Source organism: Coccinella septempunctata, chromosome 6 (genome assembly GCF_907165205.1).
Source record: "Coccinella septempunctata chromosome 6, icCocSept1.1, whole genome shotgun sequence".
NCBI classification, from domain to species: domain Eukaryota; kingdom Metazoa; phylum Arthropoda; class Insecta; order Coleoptera; family Coccinellidae; genus Coccinella; species Coccinella septempunctata.
In genome coordinates this window covers 21607036-21624011 of record NC_058194.1, presented here as the reverse complement: position 1 = coordinate 21624011, position 16976 = coordinate 21607036, and the positions used below count along the sequence as shown (strand labels likewise).

Genomic DNA, 16976 nt, shown 5'->3' with positions numbered 1-16976 from the left:
TAGGCATTTTTAGAAATCGTCCTGTTTAGGTTCTCGGTTTCTTTTTTGTATAACTATGTATGAGAAGCTTCATTATTCCCCGCTTGATATTTTTCAATTACTGATTTGTTTGCCAAACATTTCAAAAAAAATTGTAACCTCCCAGTGAAATTACCAACACTTTTTTCATTTTTTTTTGTTTTCACTACTATCAAAACAGAAAACATAGAATCATTTATTGAAACAAATATTTTATTTGATGAGAGAGTATAACAAAAATATTACAGACATAGATTCAACTTCTTTTCTTCTCGGCCAAGACATTGATGTAGTCGAAAATAAACACCTGAAAATGAAGAAATTGATATAAAATATAATTACAAATAAAATGTTTCAGTCAATACGAGGATGTATTGATATCTAGTTAGCCTAGACCAATTCCATGCATAAAAAAATTTTGCGTTACCATAGCAATGAAAAATAACTCAGAAGTGTCAGTGTGAAGTTTGAGGTCAAGAAAGTAAACCAGAGTTACGCAATAAATTAAAAGAAACAAGATGTCCACAGAAATTGTGGAAATCGAAAAATTGGGGTATCGAGCCATCATCAAGTACCTGCATATATTTAAAAGGGTTAAGAGGTAAGCAGATTTACGAAGATATGCTTAATACGCTTGGTGATCAATGTCCTTCGTATGTGACCGTGAAAAATCGGACTGCAAGCTTCAAAAGAGGTAAATTTTCCATCGAAGATGATGACCGATCGGGAAGGCCAGTTTCTGTGTCACTCCCCAAAAATATCGATGCAGTTCGACATGATTTTATCAAACCGTCGAATTGGGCTGAAACGGATATCTGAAGCACTGAATATTTCATACGAACGCGTTCACGTCAATTTGGACATAAGAAAAATTACTGCAAAATGGATCCCTAAATGTTTGAATGTTGACCAAAAGCGTGCAAGGGTAGAAGCATCGCGTTCGATCTGTGCTCGATTTGAAAACGATTTAGACTTATTAAACCGAATTGTTACTTTGGATGAGACTTGAGAACATTTCTACAATCCAGAAAAAAAGCAACAATCGATGGAATGGCGACACTCTGGTTTTCCAAGACCTAAGAAGTCTCGTGTCCAAAAATCTGCTGGAAAAGTTCTTGCTTCAGTTTTTTAGGATTGCCATGGAGTAATCATGATTGATTTTTTGGATAAGGGTAGAACAATAACCGGAGATTACAATTCGACATTACTGACCACTCTACTGGAAAAAATTTAAGGGGAAAGACGCGGAAAGCTATCAAAAGGTGTTCAGTTTTTGCAGGACAGCGCCCCTGTACACAAATCTAGGACACCCCTCCAGATTTGGCTCCATCCGACTGTCGTCTCTTTCCTCAACTGATACTCAATTTTCTTCCAACGAGGAGGTAATAAAAACTGTAGAGGTCTGGTTTGCAGAGCAAGAAGAAACATTTTTTTGAAAGGTCTAGAGACGTTGCAGGTTCGCTGTAATAAATGTATCCAAATAAGAGAAGAATATGTTGAGTAATAAAATATTTTGACATTGAAATTTTGTTTGGTTCTTTAGTAGGCTAAGGATATTTCAATATATCCTTGTAACTATGGATTAAAATAGGTGTAATTAAGTATATTTACGACAACCGTATCCATTGTATCTTAACCAGAAATTTCATACTGCATACTCACTTAAAATGAACAGAGTAAATCGTAGGGTTCCCGAGAAGATTCTACTTTCCTTCGACATTCTTCTCGAAAGCTTCGATCTTCGTTTTCATCGTCATTATGAAAGGCTGAAGGTTGGGCACTTTACATACAAACGCTTTGTTATTGACGCTATCCCATCCGATAGAGTTCTCATTGAAACATCCGTATGGATCCAAATTCTGGGTCAGACACTCCATGGAACTTCCGCAAATACGGCACCTTCCCGGACAGGTTGGAAATTCTGTGGTTTGAGCGGAAATATGTCTGCCGATAAGAGAATCTTCGAATTTCAATTCTGTTCCAACGCAAATATCTGAAAAAATCAATTGAATGCTTGACTAATCTTATTTCTGTAGATATTTTGGATGTGTACTCGAGTGCTTGGTAATAAACAATTTTTATACTAGTAGGTAATACTTGTAGTACAGAATATACCTCTCTTCTCATTTTATCAACGATATGAGATACAGAACTTAAAGTTCTAACAATCTTGAAGGGGCGAAAACTACATGAGAACTGAAGGTCAGGACATTCAAAGAGTCAGTTTTCTCTGCTAATATTACGTAATAACTTTGAGTATTCGATTCGATAATACCAAAGGGTTGATGGTCTTCGGTATTTGGTAGTACCATAAAGCAACTGGTCAGACAACTCGGTCATAGGTGACTCTCTTATGGGTCCTAGAGCATGGTGGTATCGAAGAGACTGAAAAAGCTTGGCAAGAGGGTTAATACTAGTCCTAAACCCTTTTTCTGGGCTTGTAAAGGAGCAATTTTCAGCAAAGCAAGGTCAAGTATAGAACCTTCCTGTGGAAGAAGACTCCTCTGGACTGTCAGAGGCAAAAGATTCTTGGTGTCTTCACTGACCCATACCAGAAAGATCCAAAAGCTGCCACAAGCTGAACTTCTGGTAATGGTGGGACTGCTTACAAATATCTAATATAGGGTAGAGAAACGCTCTTCGATTCGTTATTCTTCAATCTTAAACGTTTCTGGACATAATAGGAAAATATTACCAAGATATCAAACAGTTTCTTTTCATCCAAATTGCGGATTCCATAACGCAACAGGGAATTTTCTACACTATAATATAAATACATACTTGAAAACTCAATAATCAATTTTTATAACGATATTTCATATTTTTCAATGAGTTTAAATTTTTTTTTGTAAATAGCTTATTCACGTAACAGTACCCTGATGATGAGAAAACAATTTCCGAAACGTTGTTCAGACCACCAACCCTACTTCCTGTGCACAGTTGCATGAAAATTTCATTCTTCGAATTATACAGAGAAAAAACGAACGATTTGCCTCACCATTTTCACCATCGCACGTGAAGGCTTGACAGGAATCTTCGCGACTCCCTCCACACTGCAAAACATTCAGCTTGTGATAAAATTTCTGCTCGATATCTTGCAAAATCAGATTAGTAAAATGCTGAAGTACCGTATCAGAAACTTTGCCAAGAACTTTCGTGCTGCTGTTCAGATGGACGCAATTTCTGAGGGTTTTCTCGATCATTTTTCTCGATATCGTAACATTCTCGTCGCTCTCGAGCATAACTGGAAAAACAACTCAATTATTGGATTAGCTCAACGTTCACGATCATAAATTTTCTGAGGTAAATTATTAATTTGGGAGAATATAGCAAAGATTTAGACACATATGAACGAAACTCGTCAAGAAAATTCATCGACATAATAATATAGGCTATATAGAGATTACGAAAAGAGAAGAAAGGAAACACATAGAGAGTGTCCCAGATATCGAACTCTAGCCGAAACATTGTGTTCAGAAATTCTGACTTATGATATATTCTGATATTTATGTATTCTTAAAAATTTTAAACATTTGACCTCACTCAAACTAGAAACAGCGTTGGTAACAAAGTTCGTTTTTAAGTAAATCAGAAAAATGTATTTGAAATTGGGATCTTTGCAGAAAAAATACTTGTCCACCATTCAAAACATAAATTAGCAAGACAGGGGGAAATAAGGGGGGGGCAGGGGGGGCCGTGCCCCCCTAGATGCCCATGGTGCCCCCCCCCCAGAAAAGAAGAGAAATGGGAAAACAACAGTAAGAAGCAGTTATTCTGGAGCTTTTTCGTTTTTTTTAGCCATTTCTAGAATTTTTGCACATCTTCTCCACCCAACATCTTTACCTCGGGGGCGATCACCTCAGACCTCCCTAAGGGGTGCCCCCCCCCACAAAAAATGTTTATTTCCGCCTATGAGCAAGAGTCATGCCATTTCAGAATTCTTATTAATTGCACCAACTTTTAAGGTGATTTGCCATACTCGCATTGTACTTTTTTTTTCAGTATAGACAGTTATTAAGCTAGGCTAAGTACCTACCTATTAATTTCAAATTATTTGAAAGGGCAAAAAGTAACATTTTCGATCTATAATTTTCAAAACAAAGTACTTAGAACTTTTAATTTTTTTTAATATACATTAGGACCTAACCTTTCACCTGTTGACATCTGGGACACTGTATTTCTCAAGTATCGGGAATAAGGACTAGTATCACATGAATTTCATCGAATCCTTTATAGTATCATAGAAATTCACTCACCACTTGAACTTCTACTATAATATTCCTTATCCGAGTCTTCGGTTCCTTCACGAGCATTCGATTTCCTCGCCTGATCAATGAGGGTCTCCAGGCTGTCAATATCGCCGTCAAATTCGTCGGAATCGTATCTTCTCAAAAAATTCCCAGATAAAAATTTGCTCAAAGGAAGAGTGAACCTACTCAGTCTACTCAAGATATTCTCCCCAAACTGAACGATATTATTTCTGTTCCTACCCATTTTTTGACAATGTTCGCAGATGCAATTGTCGGTTCTCCTTCTTGAATATCTATTGAAGGCGACTTCCATTTCAGCTTCATAATCTCGTTCTATAAAAACGTTCACGAACCAATTTTCATTTAGTGCATTTGGTGCTCTCGGTGTGGAAACAAATGTATGGTGTTAAAATGCAATTAACAAATTTAAATTATAAAGTGGATGCAGACAATATTCATTTAGTGTGCACCAATTTTCATTTAGTGCATTTGGTGCTCTCGGTGTGGAAACAAATGTATGGTGTTAAAATGCAATTAACAAATTTAAATTATAAAGTGGATGCAGACAATATTCATGTAAGACTACATTCCTGAATATGTATATAGATGTGATAACGTTACGTTATCACTATCTGCCAATAAGAGTTTTTTACTTTGTTCCTTATTTCATTTCATTTTAATTGCTGTAGGTATAAACTTAACTTTAATAGAGTTTGATGAAATTCACGATTAATTCAAATGATACATGAACATTAACTTGTTTTTCGAGCAATTGCAAAGAATATCAACCAAAACAGTTCAAAATTTCCAACAATGTAATTCGTAATGAATGTTCCCGACGAAATATTTTTTGTAATCAAAGCTCGACTTTGGAATACCTATGGAGTGTCACTAAGCGTAAGAAACTTTTTAAACTCAAGGCTGCTTGTATTCTGTACTTTCTAGAATCTAGAAATGTAAATAAATTAAGTAAGAAGAACTCGTACTCCTTCCATTACAATGAATCATGCAACCTGAAGCAAAATAGATCATATATTTTGTGGATGTAAACGAATTCTAGTCTATATAGTTTTATTTTGTTGAAGACATTTTGCTTGGTGTCTTAACCATTGGTAGCGGCTAAGATGTCTAAAAACATGGTGTATGCACTCGTCAATTTTTGAATGAAATGACGTTAGACCAAATCGGAAATAAGAGATTTGTTTCGTAGCGGCGCCACCATGTTCTATCCTTGTTCTATCAAAGAAAGTCTAATGAAACTATCTCGTTTTATTTTGTTCTGCGTTGATATCGATCACAAATTACAGTAATCTGTAATCCCGATCAACGAATCCAAAAAAAAAATGAACTGAACTATTTCGTTAAATGTTAAGGAATTATTTGAGATTTACACTTAAATTTTCCTTGTAAAAACGAATCTGCAGATATTTCAACACTATCGAAGGATTCGCAGGAGTACTTCTTCAAGATAATTTCTGTTTGACAAATTGTATTCATGAGGAGGATAATTCAACATGATTTTAATAAACACAGTCAATTGGCGAAATATACCTACAATATATTCAATTGACGTAAACGGAATTTTCACTATTCTCGTGAAAAATATTTGAAGAACAGGCTTGAATAGATTCATGTATTTCTGTTTCTTAATATTCTTAATGCTCACAATTCACATTGAGTATTTTCAAATACAGTTCCTTCGATAAAATATCGCTGAAGTTGCCTTAAAACTCTTAGCTGTATCTGTCCCGAATGTTCGTTCATCTGATTTGGTTCTGCCTCAAATTCCAACAACTAATAGGGTGATAGTCCAACACTTCTTAGCTGTAGTTCTTGATTATCCAGACAGAAAACTGAACTACATGTTGAATGAATGAATGTTGTACACCCTTTCTCGAAACTAATACATTTTTACACACCCATAATCGCAGCACATTCGCAAGTCGTAGGAATATATTCAAATCATTTTCAAATATCAATTGACAACTGTCAATTTCTAAATAGCGCTACTTACAGTGGGAAAAACGAAACTTATCTCTTATTTCCAAAGATGAAAAAACAAAATCTAATCAGTGCATACAACATGTTTTTAGACATCTTAGTAGCGGCTGACAAATCGCATAATTATGACATAAATCACGTGAATGTCAGTACCGGCTATTGACACCCCTGCGCTTCTAATTTAACGAAGGAAAAATATTGACTTAACTTTCAGATATACATATGGTATCTTTCATTATAAGAATTATAAAACAAAAATTTTAATTTTGCCATCCATTTAATGAAAATAAATCTAAAAAACATACTTGAATACATAATCTATAATATAGGCATATAGATGAACAAGCATTAAAAACAAAGACTACTAATTAACCCGATAAAATTACAATCAAAACGCCGACCTCACGAAAATTCTTCATATTTCTTAAATAACACACTCACCTTCTATTAACTGTTGATTTTTGATTTGTCTATTTTGGTTTTGTCCTTCTGGAAAAGGATATGAGCTACCTACAAATGAAAGGCCATCCTGAAGCATAATTCTTCAATTTGAAATATCGATCTACACTATGTCACTACATTGATCTGCTGAATTGGAGGATATGCAGACTGCTGAAGTTTTTCATGGTGATTATAGTTATCCCCAACCTAAGTGGACTATCGATGAAAATAAATGATAACGGAGATTGATTGGTCTGAGTTGTGGAATAAAAAGATAGATCTAAAAACGGCAGTTTTGGATTATGACTTAGCCCCACTTTTGATTCGAATAATCGAAATAGACCATCTTATAATTTCATTGAATGCATTGTTAGTATTTTATTTGTATAAATTTACTTTTATTCTTTTCATTGCTCTGATGCCAAAATATTGAAAAATCCAGCAGAATATCCGGAAAATTCTTTTTTCGATCTGGAATTATATGGATAATTAGTTATACTTCCTTTCCTAATGATGAGCCCTGAAATTGAGTAAATCTACATCAGACCTGAAATTGTTTTTTGAGAATTTAGAATATATTTTTTTTGAATTTACTTTTGAATCAGTATGAATTCACAGTAGTTTTAAACTCACTGCATACTATAATACGATATCCAACATCTATATCGTATTTTTCTATCTGGAAGCTCATTATCCAATAACTCAATCTTATCCAATGAAACTCTGGCTTTCCAGATTTCTAGGGTTCATATTTCTCGGACCAAACATCGCATGAATTGACAAAAAAAAAGTATGGAAAATATAACGATCGCTTTCTAACACTGATCAACAAAAAGGTCCCCATGGTTTTTTTGAGCTACTTCGTCCAAGATTTGAATTTATGTTTTTTGAATCCAATCCAAGATATCAACCCGAATATCGACAACTGAAAGAGAAATCTTCCTTTGCAATCGATTTATTTTCGACAATCCATTACATCTCATTCCTTAATTTCGTGAAAAACCATGAGAATTTACCTTCGGAGAAATAGTTCACTTGCTTCGTCTCCGATTTCGAGGTCTCTGGACTGGCATCATCCGGAAGTGAACGATCGCTGACCAGATAAATCAAATCTGAATCGACTTTCGCTGGCCCGCCATGCTCATCGAACACTTTCTTCAAGACCTTCCTATTCGCGTAAATTGTGGATATCAAGTTGCCCTCTGAATTGAAAACCTTGGGGGTGAATACGTCTTCCTCGAACATATGCTTGAGCACGTTGTTTTTCACCAGAGTGCCGGAAACAGAGTAAAGTTCTTCGATGACTTCACCATCCGAATTGTAAAGTTTTCTTATGATTTTCCCACGGTCATCGTAGATATCTTTTATCAAATTCAGATTTTTATCGTATAAATTTGATTTTCTCTTCGGTATGCCTTGGAGTTTACCCCTTTCACCCTCCATGTACTGGCGTGCTTTTTTCTTTAACGATTGCGGAGAAAGTCTATGAGATAGTCTGTGTTGGTTATCGAAAATCACGGTCAGAATTTTGTCTTTGAAACTGCTCAGAACGGAAAACCGGCCCTTGGATCGTTTCTCGTCTTCCTTTTGATCAATATCGTCCTCCATGGATGACCCTCTCCTAACACTCTCCTGACAAACTCCGTAAACTTTCAATTCGGAGCCTCTATAGTTGTACAAATTCCTCTTGAAATTTCCATTCTTGTCGAACAAATTAGCGATTTTCTCGCAACTTCCCGTGACATCGAGAATCTTCTCACCACGAAGATCGTAGACGCTGGTGATCTCATCGCCGTTCAGATCGTGAAACTTGAACCCTCTCGATTTTTTCGACGCTTTCGTCGCCTCCTTGGTCTTGTTCAGAATGGGCTTGGATATTTTCTCGACCAGTTTACCGCTAGAATCGTAAATATTTTTCAGGGGCTTCCTGTCCAAGTTGAACCTACCCGAAATGAAATTTCCCTTCGTGTCGAACAGGTAGGGGGCTAAGACCCTGGCATTGCCACTGGCGGAGTACCCCAGGAGTCTAGTCTTGGAGTTGTATACTCCTGTCAGAAGTCTTCCGTGTTCGTCGTAGAACTTCTTGATCGACATATTGGTTAGGGAAGTGGAGGAAGCTGCACTTTGAGCCCTGATCTCTTTGCGTTTAGGGTAATCTCTCAAAGAATAAGCTGACATCGAACGTTGTACCAAAGGAGTTGCTGGGTTGAGTATGGTATCAGATTGTGAAGAGAAGGTACCTGTCACGTTTTCGACAGGCCGAACTTCACTCTTTCCGTGATAGTTTCTCTGTTTGTGCTTGGATGTTTGGTCCCTTGGATTCATTTTGTTAGTATGCTTCCTGTGATTTTTTTCCCCATCGCGATTGGAATATTTGTAATGGGCAATCTTTCTAGAAGCCGTTTTCTTTATACTCCGAACGATGTTATTATCGGAATCGTAGACGTGTTTGATCATTTGTCCTCTGAAGTTGTAGAACCTACCTCGTAGAAACTGTCCTTCCTTGTCGAAGAAGAATTTCGACAATTTCTCGACATTATCGACTCCTTTCCTGACACTGCACAACGTTTTACCATAGTCGTTGTACAAGGCAATTATAAGGGTACCTTCAGAATCGTAGAAGTTACGAAGAGGTCTTCCAGATTTGCTGAATATCCTCGTTTCCCTGCAGTCAGACGCAGACTTCGGTTTCTTTGATGTTGAAAATCTTTTTAGCTCGTTTCCTTTATAGTCATAGACGGATCCTATCTCGTTCCCTGATTTATCAAATATTCTCCTTCTGACCCCTTTCTCATCAAAAATGATAGGAGCCAAATCCTCCAACTTAGCAAGCTTCGTTATCATAAGAGGGTGTCCTTTTTTGTCAAAGATTTTCTTGACCAAATTTCCATTCTTATCGTAGACACTTCCTGGTATCTTTTCGTTCTTTTCGTGCTGCCTACTCAAAATATTGTCCCCTGAAATAACAGATGGTATCGAAATTCTGCTTATATTTCTCCTCTGGTCGTCGAAAATGTTCGTTATTCTCCTTCCTTTTCGATCATAAATGTTCTCGAACAAGAATCCTTTTTTGTCGAAAAGATACTTGGACAACAGCTCCACATCCTCTGATCTCGTTCTGATCAATTTTCGCCCTTTGGAATCATAAACTTCCGTGATTGCGTTTCCCCTTTCGTCATAAAATCTATAGATGGATTCACCTGCCTTTAACGGCACCTCAGTTTTGTCAAACTTCTGGTTGATACTTTGCTTTTCCGTGATGGAAGTGGTTGGTTTAAGTTGTTTCCTATCGTGTTTCCCTTTCTGTTTTACCAGCTCAACTTGTTCTGGATTCGACGACTTTTTTCTCGTTGCATTTATCTTGGAAGGTGTCTCTGTTGAGGAAATAAAAGAAACTGTTTTGATCAGTTTCGTGTTTGACTCTTTTTGTTCATTTTGAACACCATCGTTCAACCCACTCTTGTTGTATTCGCAATCCTTTTTCATTTCTACCTCGTTTCCCGGTTTCTCTTCCTCAGGTTTTTTGTCAGAATCTTCTTTATCAGCGGAAGATTTAGCCACTGTTACTTTTATCACGGATGAAAGATCGTCGTTTAAATTGTCACCTTCTTTATTGTAAACGGCTTTCAATTCTCTTTTCTTCTTATCGAAACGGTTCTTCAGGAACTGTCCTTTGTGGTCGAACAAATGAGGCAGCAATTTCCACGCGTTTCCTGAAGATGAGGCTGCTAACGCGTTACCTTCACTATCAAAAATTTCGGTCAAAACATCACCGTCTTGGTCGAAAAGTTGGTCGGGAACTTTTTCGAAACAATCGAGACTATGGCTTGATTTAACTTCCTCATTTTCAACCTTTTCTTCGGAAACTTTGAGAGAGCTCACATTTTCCTCGTCTTGCTTCTGCTGATTATTATCTTCATTCAACTCATTTTGATCCTTATCCAATTTCGTTACGATTCTTTGCAAGTAAGTGACTGAAATTGAGTTTATTACATTTCCGTCTTTTCCATATACACATCTCAGCCTACGCTTCTCTGAGTCGTATGATTTTCTGACGAATTTTCCGTCACTGTCAAATAAGAATGGAATCAATTTATTTGCATCGCCAGATGTGGATACTACTAATGGTTTTCCTTTTGAATCGAATATGCTGGTGATGACTTTTCCTTTTGAATCGTACAGCTTTTCGATATCGCACAACCTTTGCGGTCTTGTTTTAGATTTGGTATTCCTTTTGAAGAACGATCCTTTCTTTTTAGTTTTCGGACTGTCGAGCTTACTGTTCGCCAAGAGTTCATTCAACCAAGCTATGGACATCTCGCTGATAGCCTTACCATCTTCCCCAAACACCGCTTTCAGTTCTTTTCCTTTGGAATCGAATCGTTTACTTTGCAGTTTTCCTTTATCGTCAAATAGGAAAGGTAGAAGTTCATCGGCTTCTCCTGACGATGTTAGTTTGATGGGTTTCCCCTTCTTGTCGTACACACCAATGAGGGGATTTCCTTCCTGGTCGAACAACCTCTTCGGAGATCTCTCCCTCTTATGGGGATTATCATTATCGTTTTTCTCAATCTTAGAAGGTTTGTTGTCGCCCTCGAATAATTTATTCAAGGAATCACCGTCCATTTTTGCTACCCTTATCTCGCTCCTCACAACTGGTTCCAACTGACTGTTCGAAGTCTTTCCTATAAGACGTCCGTGAGAGTCGAAGACAGCATCAATTCTTCTTCCTTTTCTTGTATAAATGTTCTTGTGAAGTGTACCATCCGCGTCGAAAATTTTTGAGGTTAAATCTTTACCCACTGTTTTGATCTCATAGCCAGAAGAATCGTACAACTTTTGTATAGGTTTACCTTTATAATCGTAATATTCAACGTTCTCCAAATCTGTTTGGATACTTTTAATATCATCGTTGATCTGTGATATACGTCTGATTATTCTGCCATCTACATCGTACACAGCTTTGATTCGTTTGCCATTAGCATCGTATCTGTTCTTGAGGAACACACCTTCAGAATCGAAAAGGACAGAATTTAGTTCATCTACGTTTTTATTGTATAACTTAAACAGTACGTCGCCATCGAAGTTACGAATTTCAGTAATCGGATTGCCTTCTTGGTCGTAAAACTGAGGCACAAAATCTATCGATATTATCCCAGAGGTTTTCGTATACCCTTCGTCCACGAAAGATCTAGACAGTTTGGCCAAGACCTCTCTTGCGGATTCGGTCAGATTCAAATTTTTGACAGATGTTTTCTTCATTGACGATTTCAGTTTTTCGGTTGCGTTAGGTATCACCTCAGCCATCTGCATCAGGGAATCCGTCATCAACAGATCAGAAATTCTTGACGTCAACTGTTTCGCGTCTTCTTGCAAGTCCAGTGAGGGAGATTTTTCCAATGTATAATTGACGTCTTCGTAGAAGTTTTGGTCGCATTCTGCCGATTCTGGATAGTTCTTGTACTCCTCGGTGTCCAGATTTCGATCTTCTGAATTATTCCGTTCAAAACCGGAAATGTCGACCTCGTCTCTGAACGAGACTTTTCTTCTTATCTCTTTCTTTTTTGGGACATTATCTGCTTCAGCGTCTGATTCCACTTCTCTTGGCAATTCCATGCTAAGTACGCTCACTTGGGATACTTGCATTTGACTTTCGTTGTCCTTGATTGGTTCAACCACATCCTCCAAAGAATCATCTTCCAGTTTCAAGGATTCAGAATCTCCCTGATGCTCCTTTTCTTCGACTTGTCGCTCAGGAACTACTTCAGTCACATTTTTAGTCTGTGGTACACTATAATATTTGGATCTTTTTATCGTCCACACGGGGTAAGCTGCTACATTCTGAGATTTCTCGTCCCATTTTTTTGGAGCTGCACAATTTTCCTTTTTCTCGGTTTCTTTGAAACACTCAAAAAAATACACTTCGTGTATGATCCCCTCTTTAGGTGTGTAGGAATCAAAGATATGTTGGTGAATGTTTTTCTCGAGGTATTTTTTCTTATTTTCCAATGTACCTTTCAGAGATCCTTTGATGGATGAAGTGAAATTCAATATACGGCGGATATAGTTATCAAGGAATCCTTCATGGTTGAACTTGAGTGCTTCATATGCTCTTCTCCATATGCAGTTTTTCACCACGTAAAAACGGAATATAACAGAAGGTTTCATCATTGTTTCAGCCCCTGGTAATGAATAATAACGGATCAATACCAATTTAAAAACTTTCGTTATAAGTAGACAGGTAAATCTGGAATTGCCGGGTTTGCGAACCCATTGCGCAAGTAAGCACGTACAATTGAGCATTAATCTGTTGATTTTTCCTCCAATGCAGCAGAATATTAGCTCTACAATCAGGATCTCCTGACACTTCAGTGAGAAACCGGTACTACTTACGACTGATCTGGAATCGTTAAGCTCTCCATTCTTCTGCTCCTTCATTTTGATGATTGAGTTGCAGGGGTCATCAGGATCGAAAATCAGTAGATTGGCGGCGGCTTTTCTACGGGAAGTTTCCTTATTTTCGAGCGTGATTCTCATGGAATTGCTGCTGGCGAAGCTTCCCAGTTCGCCTCGTCTCTTGTCGTCGACGGGTTTGGGAATCCTGGATATTCTGTACGAGGTTTTGTTTTGGTTTTTGGTACGATCGGTGCGTTCGGTCGCCGGTTTGATGTCGACCTGTTGATCTTTGGTGTTCAACAGGATGTGCACGTCTGGAGTGCTTGAGGTTAGGCTCGGAATTCCTATTATCAGATCGCTATTGCGCTCGTTCTCATCGGCGTGCTGCAAAGAAGAATTTTATGACGAAATCACACTATAAGCGGAAGAAAAATTCGAAGCCAGAAGCGGTTTATCCTGCCATATATTCCATTCGAGTCTCAATGTCGGTGGAGTTAGATGAAAGTAAAAAAAAAATAAGATCAGTAAGAAAAAATTGGCGAAACAATAAAGTAATAACAGTACGATATACCCATCTGTTTGAAAATAGAAGGATCGATGCTTAGATATATCTTCAACAGTATCCTGTGTTCTTCTATACTATTAACATACAAATCAGGAACAAAAATTTCATGGCAAGAAATAGACCTGCACTTTTTCGAGGATTTTGATTTAATAAAAGATAATGACAGGGTGGATGTAGCTCAGAAACTTGTTTTTTGACGGCATGGGGCCAGCAGTGGTCGCGTTCATTGATGTTCTGAAATTTCTTTTCTCCCATGTCATGTATTTATTTCAACCAATTATTTTTTACTGACCTTTTTAATCAGCAAGTTTCTGTACCAAAAGTCAAATGCAATCTTTGGATACATAAGAATCGGTTATCACCATCAGCTTTCATGCATCGTTCATCGACGGCTATACAGGTCGTTGATGATTGGTTGCAAAAAAAATTTTAGGGGTGAATCCTAGTCAGAGAATAGTGTGGGTCTTTCAATATTTTTTTAAGTAGCCCCTGCTTAGATACAGCTTCCCGAAGAATTAGGCTAGAATCATCTCCGAACTTTCCCTTGTAGGCGAATATCATGCTCCCTAGCTAAATTTCATTTTTGTCAGTTTTCGCGTTTCTGAAAAAAAAATTTTTAATTGCTCTTCAGAATTTACCTTTAGTTGTCTGTATCTAAGCAAGGGCCTCAAAAAAAAGTTTATATGATAGACTCACAATATTTTTTGACAAGGAATCACCCCTCGAATGTTTTCACAAGTATTAACAAATAATGAAAAACCCTGTAGAGTTGTAGCACACATACTTCGTTTTTTACGTGTGAGGAATTTCCCAGCTGCTTTCGAAAACACCATCAATAATATGAACGAAACGACATACCTTATTCAGCTTCAGAACCATCGGAACTTTGTGATGTTTAGAATGAAGATGAGGCTGACTCTCTAGACATTCGTAGTTCTTGCAGGATTCCAAGTCTGAAAACTTGGGTTTCTCGCAGTCCTTATCGTCGCGAAGCGATTCCAAATACGTCCTCACTTTTTCCAGATCCTCTAGGCACTTGATGACGATCTCTTTGTTTCCAATATCGTTTTTGTTTTCTTCGAAAAGCGTATGGTAGGAAACGCCAACGTCGTAAAGCAGCTTTTGACTGATCGAAAAACCTTAAGGGGGAAAAGTAAACGTAGCAGATAGGTAGGTAAGAAAAGATTGTTGAACATTATCAATGCGACGAAAAAATTGTCATTGTGGGCCCCCCTTTTTTCGGATATTTACTTCCAGAAGAGATTGCTCTTTTGTATAATATGTAGGTGGAGCGCCCACCAAAGTAGTGTAGCAATGACATGGCACATACATGACAAAGGCGATGCATAATTTTCAGATATGAACTCAGAAGGACATATTTCACGCAACTGACACTTCACTCACATGTACGATATCTGAAAATTATGCATCGCTTTTGTCATGTTAGTGCCATGTCAGTGCTACGCTACTTTGGTGGGCGCTCCGCCTTAGATCTAGCAAGATTTTTCTGGAAGATACGAGTATCGAAATTTGTCCTTCGAAAAATTCCCAAAAAGATGGGGTCGTCAAGACGAATTGCACCGAGCTCAATGAAATTTAGAGATATTAGATACTAGAAGAGTTGCTCTTTGAGAACTTATTAATATTCTTTCGAATATCGCGAAGAATTATTTTATTTCCCTCCTCAAACAAGAAGTTTCGATGTAGTTTTCCTTTCAAACATATAGCTTATATAACAATTACTAAGATATACCTATTTTATATTAAACACCTTACAGAATTTCAAATATAAAATTATGCCCCCTCCCTCAAAATCACTCCTGGAACCGCAACTATGAATATTCACGAGCAGTCATTGATAAGCCAGCTTATGTCATGTAAAGTAATGTCTAATGGGAAAAGCTGGGGTTTTAAAGAAAGAAACGGCTTACCTGCTTTTTCTACATTTTCTAAATTAATGGGAGAACAAGCGTTCTCAACTCTCAACATATTCCTCCTTTCATCAGAACGGCTAAATTTTCTTTGAGGTGGAAATGCATCATTTGGTTGACTTACACCAAGAGATTGCAAATTATATGACTTGATTACTCCGTCCATTGGTTTTCCCGAGGCGGGCCAAGTTGTTTCCAGCAATTTATGTATTTCTGCCTTCATTGCTTGATTTCTAACATAATTGGATGTAGTTCTATCTACATCTGTACTCTTTCTCGAGTTGCATTTTTCCTTCAAGCGTTCTATAATATTACCTAGATGTTGATGAATAGCCACCATTTTCGTGAGCAATCTCTTATTCAGGAGAATATCTTTGGGGGACTGTTGATCCTCAGTTCCATTATCATCAACTTTTTTATGTAGCCTATCGAATGGTTGCTCGAAATCACGACTTATTTCTCTCAATATTCGCATTGCCCATTCCTCTCCGTCAGCGCCATGATCTGCATGAACATGCCAAATGTCCTTTGCTTCTACATTATTGTACAGCACTTTAACTTCTTTTCCAAGCTCCGCCTCTTCCACGTCTTCCGAGTCTATCTGCTCCAAAGCATCTTTCATCAACTGCTGTATAATTGGAGTCAGTATTCGTTTAGCAGTGAAGATCCTCCCTTTTATAGATTGATTTTCTTTCTTCGTGTTTATAGTATCTTTGAGCGAATGCCAAAATTGCTGATTCAAATTGGAATTCGATACAACTTGAGGCGGGTTGAAATTTTCCGGATTTGACACCATACATTTTTTTGATTTACTGGTTTTCATTATGCTTTAACTTTAAAATTCCTAACACAGACAATTTTGAGATGTAATGACGTACACTATTTGAATTTTGACTGACGTTACGAGACCTATCGGAAAACAAACAAAAGATATAGTTTGAGGTGACGTGATCATCCAGGTAGGCATTCTGATATTTATTCTCAATATGGAAAAAAACGCTTTCGGTATATATATTCATCCAGGATTCCCATACACCTTATTCGCAGTACTGATTCCACAAACCTGCCGTGATTCCAGAATATTTTCTTCAGACATTAATATCTAAGTAGACTATAGCATATTTTACTGAATTGGAAAGGGTAACTTGATAATGTACATATCGTTTTTTATAATCAAAAATGCATTTCCCTCTTCGGATTAATTTCACCTAAAACCTAAGCATTGAAAACAAAAAAATAAACAACAAGAATAGCTTCTTTTACCCACTCTGTTATAAGTTCTGAGAGAAATTAAATTTTTGGATTGCAAAACCATGTGAAAGATTAAAAGAAAAATCCATACAAGATCGCTCATAGAGAGCCTACTCCGCATGC

General features: G+C 37.3%; 1 protein-coding gene across 2 annotated transcripts; it reads right to left on the bottom strand.

The window, feature by feature from the left end:
• Positions 1–210: 210 nt before the first annotated feature.
• On the bottom strand, positions 211–12911 carry LOC123315583. 2 transcript variants are annotated; one of them, XM_044901338.1, is made up of 7 exons: positions 7727–12911; positions 6711–6779; positions 4275–4601; positions 3147–3262; positions 3017–3071; positions 1681–2011; positions 211–325 (listed from the first exon to the last, which is right to left on the bottom strand). In XM_044901338.1, the coding sequence occupies exons 1-6, from the start codon at positions 12879–12881 to the stop codon at positions 1722–1724; spliced, it is 6012 nt and encodes a 2003-aa protein (XP_044757273.1). In that variant the 5' UTR covers positions 12882–12911; the 3' UTR covers positions 211–325; positions 1681–1721. The 2 variants fall into 2 exon arrangements, with proteins under 2 accessions (XP_044757273.1, XP_044757272.1); XM_044901337.1 differs by having other exon boundaries at positions 3017–3262.
• Positions 12912–16976: the final 4065 nt, after the last annotated feature.

Bases quoted from the DNA above. Each gene is read 5' to 3' on its own strand.
- LOC123315583 (XM_044901337.1), bottom strand. From the start codon at position 12,881: ATGATGAAACCTTCTGTTATATTCCGTTTTTACGTGGTGAAAAACTGC. The intron at 4,602-6,710 runs GTGAGTGTGTTA...ACGTTTTTATAG, and splicing joins AAATCAACAGTTAATAGAAG to AACGAGATTATGAAGCTGAA. The intron at 2,012-3,016 runs GTGAGGCAAATC...TGATTTTTTCAG, and splicing joins CACGTGCGATGGTGAAAATG to ATATTTGCGTTGGAACAGAA.